Source organism: Triticum aestivum, chromosome 3D (genome assembly GCF_018294505.1).
Source record: "Triticum aestivum cultivar Chinese Spring chromosome 3D, IWGSC CS RefSeq v2.1, whole genome shotgun sequence".
NCBI classification, from domain to species: Eukaryota; Viridiplantae; Streptophyta; class Magnoliopsida; order Poales; family Poaceae; genus Triticum; species Triticum aestivum.
The window spans coordinates 592,613,790-592,626,393 of record NC_057802.1 but is presented as its reverse complement, the minus strand read 5'-3'; the positions used below and the strand labels follow the sequence as shown (position 1 = coordinate 592,626,393).

The window sequence follows — 12,604 nt, the reverse complement described above, 5'->3', positions numbered from 1 at the left end:
TTTGGGTAGAGCTGGGAGACGAGTTCGTGAACGAGGAACCTGTTGAGTACGCTTACGAGGATCAAGCTTTCGACAACTCTGAGAACCTTGCAGGCAAGATGACCACCCCTCGAAATCACTTCTATCTTTGCTTTGCTAGTTGTTCGTTCTATTGCCATGCTGCGCTACCTACCACTTGCTATGTCATGCCTCCCATATTGCCATGTCAGCCTCTAACCATCCTTTTCCTAGCAAACCGTTGTTTGGCTAAGTTACCGCTTTTGCTCAGCCCTTCTTATAGCGTTTCTAGTTGCAGATGAGGTTGAAGTTGGTTCCATGTTGGAACATGGATATGTTGGGATATCACAATATCTCTTATTTAATTAATGCATCTATATATTTGGTAAAGGGTGGAAGGCTCGGCCTTATGCCTGGTGTTTTGTTCCACTCCTGCCGCCCTAGTTTCCGTCATACCGTATTATGTTCCTTGAGTTTGCGTACATTACGCGGTTGGGTGATTTATGGGACCCCCTTGACAGTTCGCCTTGAATAAAACTCCTCCAGCAAGGCCCAACCTTGGTTTTACCATTTGCCACCTAAGCCTTTTTTCCCCGGGTTTTCATGAGCCCGAGGGTCATCTTATTTTAACCCCCCCCCCCGGGCCAGTGCTCCTTCAAGTGTTGGTCCGAACTGAGTAGACTGCGGGGCCCCCTCGTGGAAACTCGAGGTCTGGTTTTACTCGTAGGATGTCTCATCCGGTGTGCCCTGAGAATGAGATATGTGCAGCTCCTATCGGAATTTGTTGGCGCATCGGGCAGCTTTGCTGGTCTTGTTCTACCATTGTCGAAATGTCTTGTAAACCAGGATTCCGAGACTGATCGGGTCTTTCCGGGAGAAGGTTTATCCTTCGTTGACCGTGAGAGCTTATGATGGGCTAAGTTGGGACACCCCTGCAGGGTAATATCTTTCGAAAGCCATGCCCGCGATTATGAGGCAGATGGGAATTTGTTAATGTCCGGTTGTACAGAACTTGTCACTTGACTTAATTAAAATACATCAACCGTGTGTGTAGCCGTGATGGTCTCTTCTCGGCGGAGTCCGGGAAGTGAACACGGTTTGAGTTATGCATGAACGTAAGTAGTTTCAGGATCACTTCTTGATCATTTGTAGCTTCCCGACCGCTCCGTTGCTTCTCTTCTCGCCCTCATTTGCGTATGTTAGCCACCATATATGCTTAGTGCCTGTTGCAGCTCCACCTCATTACACCATCCTTTCCTATAAGCTTAAATAGTCTTGATCTCGCGGGTGTGAGATTGCTGAGTCCTGTGTGGCTCACAGATTCTACCAAAACAGTTGCAGGTGCCGACGATGCCAGTGCAGGTGACGAAACCGAGCTCAAGTGGGAGTTCGACGAGGAACGTCGTCGTTACTATGTGTCTTTTCCTGATGATCAGTAGTGGAGCCCAGTTGGGTCGATCGGGGATCTAGCATTTGGGGTTATCTTATTTTCATTTGGATCTTGACCGTAGTCGGTCTATGTGTGGATTTTGGATGATGTATGAATTATATTTATGTATTGTGTGAAGTGACAATTGTAAGCCAACTCTCGTTATCCCATTCTTGTTCATTACATGGGATTGTGTGAAGATGACCCTTCTTGCGACAAAACCACAATGCGGTTATGCCTCTAAGTCGTGCCTCGACACGTGGGAGATATAGCCGCATCATGGGCGTTACATCTGCACACTGCCTCCAGTGGAAGATCCACTTCCCCCATACTGATTCTGCTGCATCTGAGGGTTGAAGGGCTGCGAGAACACCCGAGGGGAAGGCAGGTACTGAAAAGGGAACTGCTGCTGATTTGCCCACTGTGGCATCTGTTATATCTGCTGCATCTGCGGGTTCCAGCCCCCTTGGTATCCATAAACCTGCCCTCAAGCCTGCATCATAGCTTGAGCAGAAGCGACCGGGAACAATGGGGGCTTGGCGTACATCGACAGCGGTGGAGCAGCCTGTGCCGCCTGTGGGACCAGCGGCGGTGGCGCGGCCCCTACCTGCTCCGACGGCGAAGGAGCAGGGGGACGGCCATTGCGGCCCCTCCCCGATCCGTATCTCCCTCCACGATTGCCACCATCTCGTCCTCCTCCAGCCATCTTGACAACGGAGGCGAAAGGGATCTTACCCGACTTTCTTGCCCAGTAATCTCTGGAGAAGGAGAAGAGTTTTGGAGCTGGCAATCGATCTGATCTTCCGACCAGGTGGCAATCAGCTTCAGCGAAATCTCCAGAAACGAATTTGTCTTTCCGAATCCACACCAGATTGGTACTGCTGGATCTCTCCCGGATCGTACGAACCCTAACTTTCCCACGCCCGGGATCCCGGTGCGGATCAGAAGGAGGAGACGCCTTTTGAAGAGGCGCAACCACCTCTCCCGCAAAAGGCATGGGGACAGGGCAAGCGGGGTCTGCCGCTATCTTCTCACTGACCTGCAGGGCCCTCCTGGTAGTGGCTCTCCGGCCCCCGCCGCGCCTCATCGGCGTGTTGAACGGCATCGGCGGAGGAGAAGCACACCTCCTGGCCTCCATGGGAGAGCCCGGAGGGGTGGCGACTTGAACTCCATTCGAGTTTAGTCCAACGACGGCGGTGGCCAGGACGAGATCCCTTGGAGTGGCGCACCCGAGGGAATCACACCAAGCATGCCCTCCCATCTCAGCACTCTGCGAGGATCTTCGGACTTCGCCTCTGTCCTCGCCCACTTCACGAAATCGGCCGACAAGGAGTGCGGGTATGGAGGCATCCGCCTCTCCACCACTGTAGCCTCGTCGTAGATTCGCTTCGCCAGCATCCTCTGATTCTCTTCTGCTGGTAGACGGCAGGAATCTGCATAGCTGCTCGCCGCGGCTCGTGTGACTGGATCTCTCGCCGCCGCCGCCGCCTGATCTGCCGCCTTCCACTCCTGAACCCGCCAGATCCACGCTGCAGTAGTGTCGCGAATCCTTGTCGCCCGATCTACCCAACTCCGGCTCCCAGTCGCCATGGCTATGACCCGCGGAATCGGTGAGATCAATCTCACCAACTCTGCAGAAGCTTCCCGTACTTGGGGGGGGGGGAGACGGGTGGGGGAAGGGGGAGGGGGTGTCTCCGTTCACCGGTGCCGGCCTTCGGTGCCGCTGAGGCATGTCGCAAGGCCCGCGCGGCGAGATCTGTGGCGGGGGCAATGGCGGGCGCGAGGCGTGAGGTCGCCGTGGTTGGGAGCGTGGGGAGTTGTGATCCCTACCAGGGCATACTGATTGTTACTCTGTGTATCTTCAATGATATCAAAAGTAGTGGTATTTCACTTGCGCCCGTGAGGGCTCCCACTTATCCTGCACCTCTCAAGTCATTTCACAAAGTCGGACTAGAGTCAAGCTCAACAGGGTCTTCTTTCCCCGCTGATTCCGCCAAGCCCGTTCCCTTGGCTGTGGTTTCGCTGGATAGTAGACAGGGACAGTGGGAATCTCGTTAATCCATTCATGCGCGTCGCTAATTAGATGACGAGGCATTTGGCTACCTTAAGAGAGTCATAGTTACTCTCCGTTTACCCGCGCTTGGTTGAATTTCTTCACTTTAACATTCAGAGCACTGGGCAGAAATCACATTGCGTCAGCATCCGCGAGGACCATCGCAATGCTTTGTTTTCTTACTAATGTTGGATAGCCTTATTTTTGAATTTGAAATAATTAGTTCAAACAAAAAACAAAATTGCAATAAAAATGAAAGAGAAAAAAACACAAATGGGTGATAAACAGCCGGCCCTTTTGCGCCCACAAAGGACGGAACCTTTGGCGGGCGATTAATAGGGCGACTCAGCGAGCGCGTCGTGGCTGCACGGTCATGTGTCGTAGAGGCGAGGCATGGTTTAAGTTTAGTCCCACCTCGTTGCGCGAGTGGCACCACGACCGGCTTAAATTGATAGCCACAACAGATCTATCAAGCTCCTCTCCTAAGTACAGAGTGCATTGTCTGCCACCACTAACCTGTTGGGTCCGCGTCATGAGCTGACATATGCTAAAAGGCCTGTCACCAGTCGCTGGTATGGGCTTCAGGTTGGTTTTCTCCCTGTGTGTGCCTGTCATAGTGGGGAGTAGACTAGTCTAACTTACTATCTTCATAATGTAAGACTCATCTTGTTTTGAAAAGCGGTATGTTACAGTAACATATTATCTTATTAATTACTTGCTAAATAAGTAGAATTTTTTTAAAGTGCGTTATGTTATTGCTAAGTTATGTTTTGAAAAGCGGTATGTTACAGTAACATATTATCTTATTAATTACTTGCTAAATAAGTAGAATTTTTTTAAAGTGCGTTATGTTATTGCTAAGTTACTCCCACTATGACTAGCCTCAGTGGTGAGGACGACTCCGGCTTGATGTGGACACCGCCCTGCGCCTCGTGGCGTAGCCGCATGCTTTGGAGCATGCCAAGGTGGGCGTTGTCATGACTGTCGTGCACGCCCTGGTGGTGCCGTGTACGCCCATCACGTCGATGACGTGGCGCCTGTTCCAGAACGCTTGCCGCGCGTGCGGTTGTGCTGCTATGGTGCAAAGTTGTGGCATACTAGTTGAGAGGCTCGTGGCGGCGCTCGAAGAGGATGCGTTGCCAGCCCGCGCTGGCAACGCAATACTCCAGCATCACCCTCACCTACCGCGTGAGCTGCTCCCGAAGTAGGTGGAAGGTGCGGAGGAATGTTGGAGTGCCGACGGGCGGGACCGACGCCACCGGGTGCCGCCCAGGCTGAGCTTCCAGCCATTTGGTAGCCGCATGACCGACGGCGCAAAGAGGTCCAGCCACGCCAACTCCTCCGCCTCGGCGACGGTGAAGCTCCATGCGAGCCAGTTGGTGCTACCGGCCTCGTGGTCGTTGCGAGGCAGCGTGACGGTGGGCGAGGTGCAGATGTGCGTAGATTGTGTGAGTGCAGGTGCGGAGAGAGCTGTGCGACTACAGGAGAGATTTATGTTACACGACGGTAGAGAGAGGCCATATTTGTAGGCGAGGGGAGGGATAGCGAGGTAGATGACCGCCGATGGCCGGCGCCACATCTGAATCTGCACGGCCAGGATACAGGCGCTGTGTGTGAGCAACCATCTGGCACCCTACAGTCAAAGTCTGGCCGCCGTAATTATGTTGTGTGTGTGTCGTCCAAGGCACACGGCGTACACGCATGGCGCACGGCTTATGCGCCCTCCGTCACGGTGTCGTGACCAGCGACGAGTAAAGCCACGTGGCGTGATTGTTCGCCCTGTGGGCACACTTGGCTTTGACCCATATACACCGAGTGTTAGAGCATCTCCAGCCGCGTCCCCAACAGGCCCTCCTAGGCGACCTTTTCGGCGCCGGCGCCGAAAAAACGCCCCAGTCGCGCCCCCAGGACGCCGAAATCTTCCGGTTCGGTCCGTTTTTGGGCCCGGCGATCGCAGGCTGAACCCGGTGGACTGGGGGGGCACTCGGGGGCTCCGGCGCAAGGGAAAAGCACGGCTGGCCCACACCGTCAGGCGAAAAGTCAAGTCTTTCTTCCCCGACTTACCTCCCCCCCCCTTCGCGCGCTCGGCCGCCAACAGCTGTATCCCGGCGCAGTGCTCCCTTGTCTTTGCCAAGCTTGTTGAAGGTCATTCTCCTCCGGTGAACTCCGAGATCAATCAGCGGCACTACAATAAGGGGTACTACCTAGCTGATGGCATCTATCCGAGATGGTCTACATTTGTGAAGACTATCTCAAACGTTGTGCCAGGAGGCAAGAAGTCCCACTTTGCCAAGGTGCTGGAGACTTGCAGGAAGGATGTCGAGCGGGCATTTGGTGTGCTCCAATCTCGATTTGCTGTTGTCCGGTACCCTGCTCAGACCTGGTCGAAAGATCAAATGTGGGAGATCATGACTTGTTGTGTCATCTTGCACAACATGATCATCGAGAGCAAGCAGGAAAAGCCAGTGTCCGACACTGAACAATACTACAGGCAGGGTCCTCTAGCTGAAGTTGATCACCAGCTACCGGCAAACTGGACTACCTACCTCAGTATCCGTCAGGAGATCCGAGACCCACAGGTGCATCATCAACTGCAGCAGGATCTAGTGGAGTACCTATGGAGGATCAAGGGCGACACCTAGCTCGACGTGTGATGAATTTTTATTTGTTGAACTATATAATTTGTATTGAACTGTTTGTTGTTGCACTATTTTGTTGAACTATTTGATTTTCTGTGATGAACTACGTGATAAAAAAATATTTTTGTTGATAACTGAACGTCGAGCCATGACGAACCACGCCGAATATGGGCCGATTCTGGCCCATATGGGGCCGATTCTCGCCCATATGGGGCCTTCATTCGCCGAAAGTGGGCCGAAAACTGGGTCAATATCGATGCCTGGGGCGACCTGGGGGCGACGGCTGGATGGCCAACCACCCCAGCGCCGATTGTATCGCCGGCTCGCCCCTAAGGGAGCGATTTTTATGCCTCCTGGGGGGGGGGGGGGGGGAACTGCTGGAGATGCTCTTAGTACTCCACGGAATTTTTTTGGCCATGTCAACGCTTCGTCATGTGCCCCATCATCGACACCGGGCCTATAGAGTCTTAAGCCGAGCAGTCGATATAAAACTCTTGGCGTATTGAGAAACACAAGGCAAAATGTGTTTTTTTTACTGTAGTGAACAGTGAGGAGGCTAAATTTCATGTTTTGACCCTTTTTTGAAACTTAATTGAGATCTGACCTCGTAATTTTTTTGGGATCTAACCCTTTTCTTACCGTTAGGGTCCCTCGCGGTAGGGTTGCACACCCTATCGAATTTTTTTCCTAAGTATGAAACACAGTGCATGCTCTCACCTACTGGCGGGCACCTTGGCGGTAGGGTTGTACTCCGTCAGCCTGTTTGGTGGTAGAGGTATTTCCTACCGCCAAGGTCCGTACCTGCCGGTAGCAAAAGGGTCAGATCTCGAAATTTTTTACAAACTAAAGTCAGATCTTGACTAAATTTCAGAGGGGCAAAACACGAAATTTCGCCGTGTGGGGAGCGAAACCCGGTACACACTATCGGAGACCACGAGATATGAGCGTCGGCGTTATCGTGATCAGCCATCACGTCCACGAACCGGTGAGTCCGACTATGCTGGCTACGTACGAAGATGAATAGAAGACTAGTAGTTGGGCGCCACCCTGCGGCGCCGCTTGAGAGAAAGTTGTGTGAATGTTTTCATTTACAAAAAATACATAGAGTCATCGCCTCCGTCTAAAAAAACATCTCGAAAAAAAATCCTCACCTTCGTCTAAAAAAGAAAAGAAAAAAATTACCACTGCAGTGCATAACCCTGCATTTAGAAAATACGAGAGATGCTACCTCCATCTAAAAAGAAAAAATACATTTAAAAAATAATCCACACCTTCATCTAAAAAAATCTAAAAAATTTATCACCGCGACCAACCAGCTTGCGCCATGTGGCATAGCTGGTTGGCCGCCCTTCATGCGTAGCTTAATGTGTTTAATAACGGTGACCCACGACGGTAACAGCAAGACCAAGACGGCGATGCAACCAAAGTCGCCGACAGGGTAGAAGATGGGCAGCTTTCGGTCAGGTTCGGTCTTTTGGGTTCGGTCTTGGGTCTTGGGTCTTCGCAAGAATTATGCTCACACCACTCAAACGCGCGTCAGTCAAACAATACATGTTGATAACTAAATACTACTCCCTCTGTCCCATAATATAGAGCGTTTTTTATATTAATATAGTGTTAAAAACGCTCTTATATTATGAGACGAAGGGAGTACATAGTACCTTCCAGCACATCACCATGAATGTGATACTGATTTAGGAGCAACTCGGTGTTGCATTATTTCGCATAATAAATAGAAAACCATGCATCAACCATCTTGTGCCATTGCCCGGTGTAAGCTACTCGATGGACATGGCTATCATCCTCATCCTTCTCCTCCTGCCTTTCGTTGGTGCCGAATGGCAGGTGTGCGGCAGCAGCGGCAACTACACATCAAACAGCACCTACCAAGCAAACCTCCTGCTCCTCTCCTCCACCCTTCCCAACAAGGCCGTGTCCAACACTAGCAGCCTCTTCGCCACCGCCACCGTGGGTGATGCTCCGGACATCGTCTACGCCCTCTCGCTCTGCCGCGGGGACAGTACCGACGCCTCCGACTGTGAGAGCTGCGTGGCTGCCGCCTTCGAAGATGCGCAGCAGAGCTACCCGTACAATAAGGAGGCCAGCTTGTACTATGATGCCTGCATGCTCAGGTTCTCCAACCATAATTTTCTTCTTGCCAACAGCACCGAAGATCATATGAGCTGGATCACCATCCGGAACAACCTCAACTTCACGACAGGGGGCGACTCCCTCAACAGCACGGCCCAAGCGGCTGCAAAAAGCTCGAGGAGGTTCACCACCTCGCGCTTAGGCGTCAACCTCGTCCCGACGACGGTGTACTGCCTTATGCAGTGCACGCCCGACCTCACGCTCGACGACTGCACGGCTTGTTTACAGCTTGTTTTGAAGCATACGCTCAAGTCCCTAGACGGAGCGCAAGGTGGTCGAATTCTAGGGACACGGTGTAGCATGAGGTACGAGCTATACCACTTCTACGAAGGGGTCCCCATGCTTGCAATTCCGGCCGTCAACGGCACCACGCCGCCTACCAGGTACCCACATTCCCAGTCGCATCCACCAGCTGCGGCGCCTCCCCGGCTGGCGCAGGCGACCGTCCAAGAACAGCAGGGTACGCAAACTTCTCACCCTGTCCAGGTCATCCTTAATTGGACATGGCGAAATGGCTTCTATTTGATTAATTGATTCAGAAAAATTGTGGAGAAAAACTTTTTAAATGAGGGAATTCCCTCGGACTTTGCATCGAGATGCATACAGCTAGTAAAAAGAACTTATATGTACTGATATACTCCCTCCATTCAAAATATATGTCAGACAAGTACTTTGAAAAGGAGGGAGTATAATCTATGCTACATTCTCTTTCATGGCAGCTGATTTACTTTTGCACAATATGGTAATCTCCACTTTGGAAAATCGCTTATTAGATCTTTATGATAAGTAGCTTCTTAAGTACTAGTAGACCTGAGCTTAGAACAGATGAATAAAAATAAATAAGTAGCAAAACTAAGTTTTTAAAAACTAAGCTAAGTGAATCAAAAAGAAAAGGAGGTTCACTGACAAGGGGGTAAACCATTAGAATTGGAACGGTTCAAAGGTCACTGAAAAATGGGTGAAACTAACTTTGTCAAATATATGTGCGATCCATGTTTAATTTGTCAGGCTGATTTGTCTTTATTGTCTACCACTTGGCAAAAAGATATATTTATTTTTCTTTCACTAAATGAATCCGTTTTTATTTATATATGAGAACTATACATGAATTAGTCTCTTTTTTTCTTTAGGACACAACTCACGCAAGAGGGTGTTGCTGATTATTGCTGTGGTGGCTCCACCACTGTCAATACTTCTATGCTTTATCTGTTCCGTTGTATGGATGAGAAGACGAAGACAAGGTTTGTTCTAATGATGGTTCATTCACAACAATGTTCCCCGAAAACTGAAAATTATTGATGTAGCCAGCCAGGTTAAGTTTCAGTCCGAGATTAATGATGTATATTTGTATGTTCTCTCAATTTAGGAAAGGCAAATTTAAACCACCAGGCTGCCACCAATAGACCAGAAGAAGACGAACTGGTCTGGAGATTGGAGGAGAAGAGTTCAGAGTTCACTCTCTTTGACTTTTCTGAGATATTACATGCTACACATAACTTCTCCAAAGAAAATCTACTTGGACAAGGTGGTTTTGGCCCTGTCTACAAGGTAAATGCATTGTCTTGAAAAGATTCAATACTAAGTTCATCCTAATAAATATATAAAGATTAGCTTAGGTAAATCTAAGATTGGCTGGCCATTAATCAAAACATTCGTGCGTGTGCGCTGAAAAAACATAGAACTTTGCGGAAATACAAATAAAGAAAATCTTGATAACTTGATTATTTTGTCACATTTTCCAATGGATGACTTGTAATCCTTGTTTTGTCATTTCAGTAAAAAATGATGCCTCCAATTTTGTTTTGTATACATATTACAGGGCCAATTACCAGATGGAATGCAAATTGCAGTCAAAAGGCTTGCCTCACATTCAGGACAGGGTTTTACAGAATTCAAAAATGAAGTTGAACTTATTGCAAAATTACAGCACAATAATCTTGTCAAGCTCTTGGGATGCTGCATTCAGGGAGAGGAAAAACTATTGGTGTACGAGTATTTGCCAAATAAGAGCTTGGACTTCTTTATATTTGGTATGCACATTGTGTTTTTAACCATATTTTGTATTGTGGTCCATGCATTCTATAAAATGCACTCTCTAATGTGCAGAAAGAAACAGGACAGCTTTTATTGATTGGAACAATAGACGTGCGATAATCGAAGGGATAGCCCAAGGTCTTCTGTATCTCCACAAGCACTCTCGGTTACGCATCATACACAGAGACCTTAAGGCCAGCAACATTCTTTTGGACAAGGACATGAATCCAAAAATTTCTGATTTTGGCCTAGCAAAAATATTCAGCTCCAATGATATCCAGGGAAGCACAAAGAGGGTAGCAGGAACATAGTAAGCATATTTCTTATTTACTAATTACAACATAAGTAGTGCCTACAATACCTTTTATTAGTTGACGAACTGAATTGTATATTTTGATATGATGTTTTCTTGTGCTTTTAACTCATTTCAGTGGCTATATGTCTCCGGAGTATGCATCTGAAGGCATTTACTCAATCAAATCAGATGTGTTCAGCTTTGGTGTGTTACTCCTTGAGATCCTTAGCGGAAAAAGGAATTCTGGTTTCTATCAGTACGGAGACTTTCTTAACCTTCTTGGATATGTGAGTGTTTTCTATACCCTCGTGTGCACGGGCGTGTTATTTGTGCAGTGGACTTATAACTTGTATCATGTACATGCATATGATGAAGATACTTTCTCACTTTCTGCAGTCATGGCAACTCTGGGAAGGAGGAACATGGGTTGAGCTTCTAGATGCATCAATTGTAAAGGAGATCTGTACATCAGATGCTAGGAGGTACATTAACATTGCACTGACGTGTGTACAAGAAAGTGCAGATGATCGACCCACCATGTCATATGTCGTTGCAATGTTAAACAGCGAGAGTGTTATTCTTCCAGAACCAAATCATCCAGGATACTTCAACCTAAGGGTATCTAAGACACATGAATTTTTTGTCCCATGTAGTAATAATGATGTAACCATCACTGAGGAGCCAGATGGTAGATAGTATCACTTTATTTTTAGTTGTAAATAAAACTAAATTCATAGTGGTGTCTAAGTTTTACACTAATCCAAACTATACTCTATATGTTAACTATTGTACCTATTGTTATCCAATCATTTCCACAGTAATTCAAGCTTAAATAAGCCCACCATAGGCAGATGTAGCAACTGAATAAAGTTACACTGGTAGAAAACATCACATCATACACGGGTAAAACCCTGCATTGCTTATGGCATGCTGCTAACTCTAGTGTGACTTACTCCTCCACCGTCACTCACCTGTTTTCCGAATCCCATTGTCATCCTCCCAGACCCTCCCTTCGTCACCCCCACCACGTCCTCCTCGCCTTCCTCCACCTCCCCTGCGGTTCTCCTCGCCTTCTTCCTCAGCCCACCGAGCACATCGAGTCCTCCTCCTTTGCCGCGGTTGTCGCTCGCTACTTAGGGTTTTTGAGAACATATGCAGTGGTTGTCATATTGTGCCTTGTCCGAACAAGCGGGGTTCGGGAGCCAGAAATCCAACAACGTCACCACTGCCACCTCACAGCCCTGCAACGGCGGGATCCACTGCGAACTCAACCCATGAGGATGGCCAATGGTTAAAGGACAATCAGAGAGGATGGCCGCCGACGATCTTGTCGCCACACACGGTGAGCTATCGCATGGTACCATCCTTTGTACCGATGAATATAGTCATGCTCATTGTGCTTGTGCTTGTAAATGCTGGTGTTTATCCAATACTTTATGATTATGTTTGTGTCGATATATTATTATGGATGTTTTACTGTTCTGTTAAAATTACAATCTCACATCCAACGAAGGAACAGGGTTGGGCTTCCTCGTTGACGCCCCTCGCCTCGCCTCGCTGCACCTCGTTGTTCAGTTTCGTCGCCTCGGCATTTTTTCTGTCACTGTATGTGAGGCGGCTTCCCCTATCCAAGCATCTATCCACTTCCTTGACACACCTAAGTTTCGACAAGTTCACGGAGGTCGCTACTATTGGCAAGGTGACAAAGATTTGCTATCAGCTCTGTGCAAACTTCTCGGATCTTTATCCACCTTCAGTTGCTTGGAGTTGTCAGGCTTCTGAGATATGGTGCACACAACATTTCAGTTTCCAAACGCATTCTCTACAATGCATGTATACTTAACCCTCTTTTGTTCTTTACAATGTATACAGACAGTAGCAGAGCAACATATTCCAAATATCCATCAACGGGTAATCCATTTCCAGCGGGATTGTATCGAACTACGGGGCCAACAAGAGATGGTTTTTTGCATCAGACTACGGGGCCAACAATTGATGATGATTTG

At 48.6% G+C, this 12,604-nt stretch overlaps 1 protein-coding gene across 1 annotated transcript; it reads left to right on the top strand.

Moving 5' to 3' along the window:
- Positions 1-7,903: 7,903 nt before the first annotated feature.
- Positions 7,904-11,294, top strand: LOC123075738 (cysteine-rich receptor-like protein kinase 10). Its single transcript, XM_044498274.1, has 7 exons — positions 7,904-8,729; positions 9,400-9,510; positions 9,636-9,817; positions 10,089-10,299; positions 10,376-10,613; positions 10,735-10,885; positions 10,995-11,294. Exons 1-7 carry the CDS (start codon positions 7,904-7,906, stop codon positions 11,292-11,294), a joined length of 2,019 nt encoding a protein of 672 aa, XP_044354209.1.
- Positions 11,295-12,604: the final 1,310 nt, after the last annotated feature.

Excerpts from the sequence above, each read along its gene's own strand:
- LOC123075738 (XM_044498274.1), top strand. The coding sequence starts at position 7,904 with ATGGACATGGCTATCATCCTCATCCTTCTCCTCCTGCCTTTCGTTGGT. Across the intron at positions 10,300-10,375 it reads CTTGGACTTCTTTATATTTG|AAAGAAACAGGACAGCTTTT; the intron begins GTATGCACATTG and ends TCTAATGTGCAG. Across the intron at positions 10,614-10,734 it reads AAGAGGGTAGCAGGAACATA|TGGCTATATGTCTCCGGAGT; the intron begins GTAAGCATATTT and ends AACTCATTTCAG.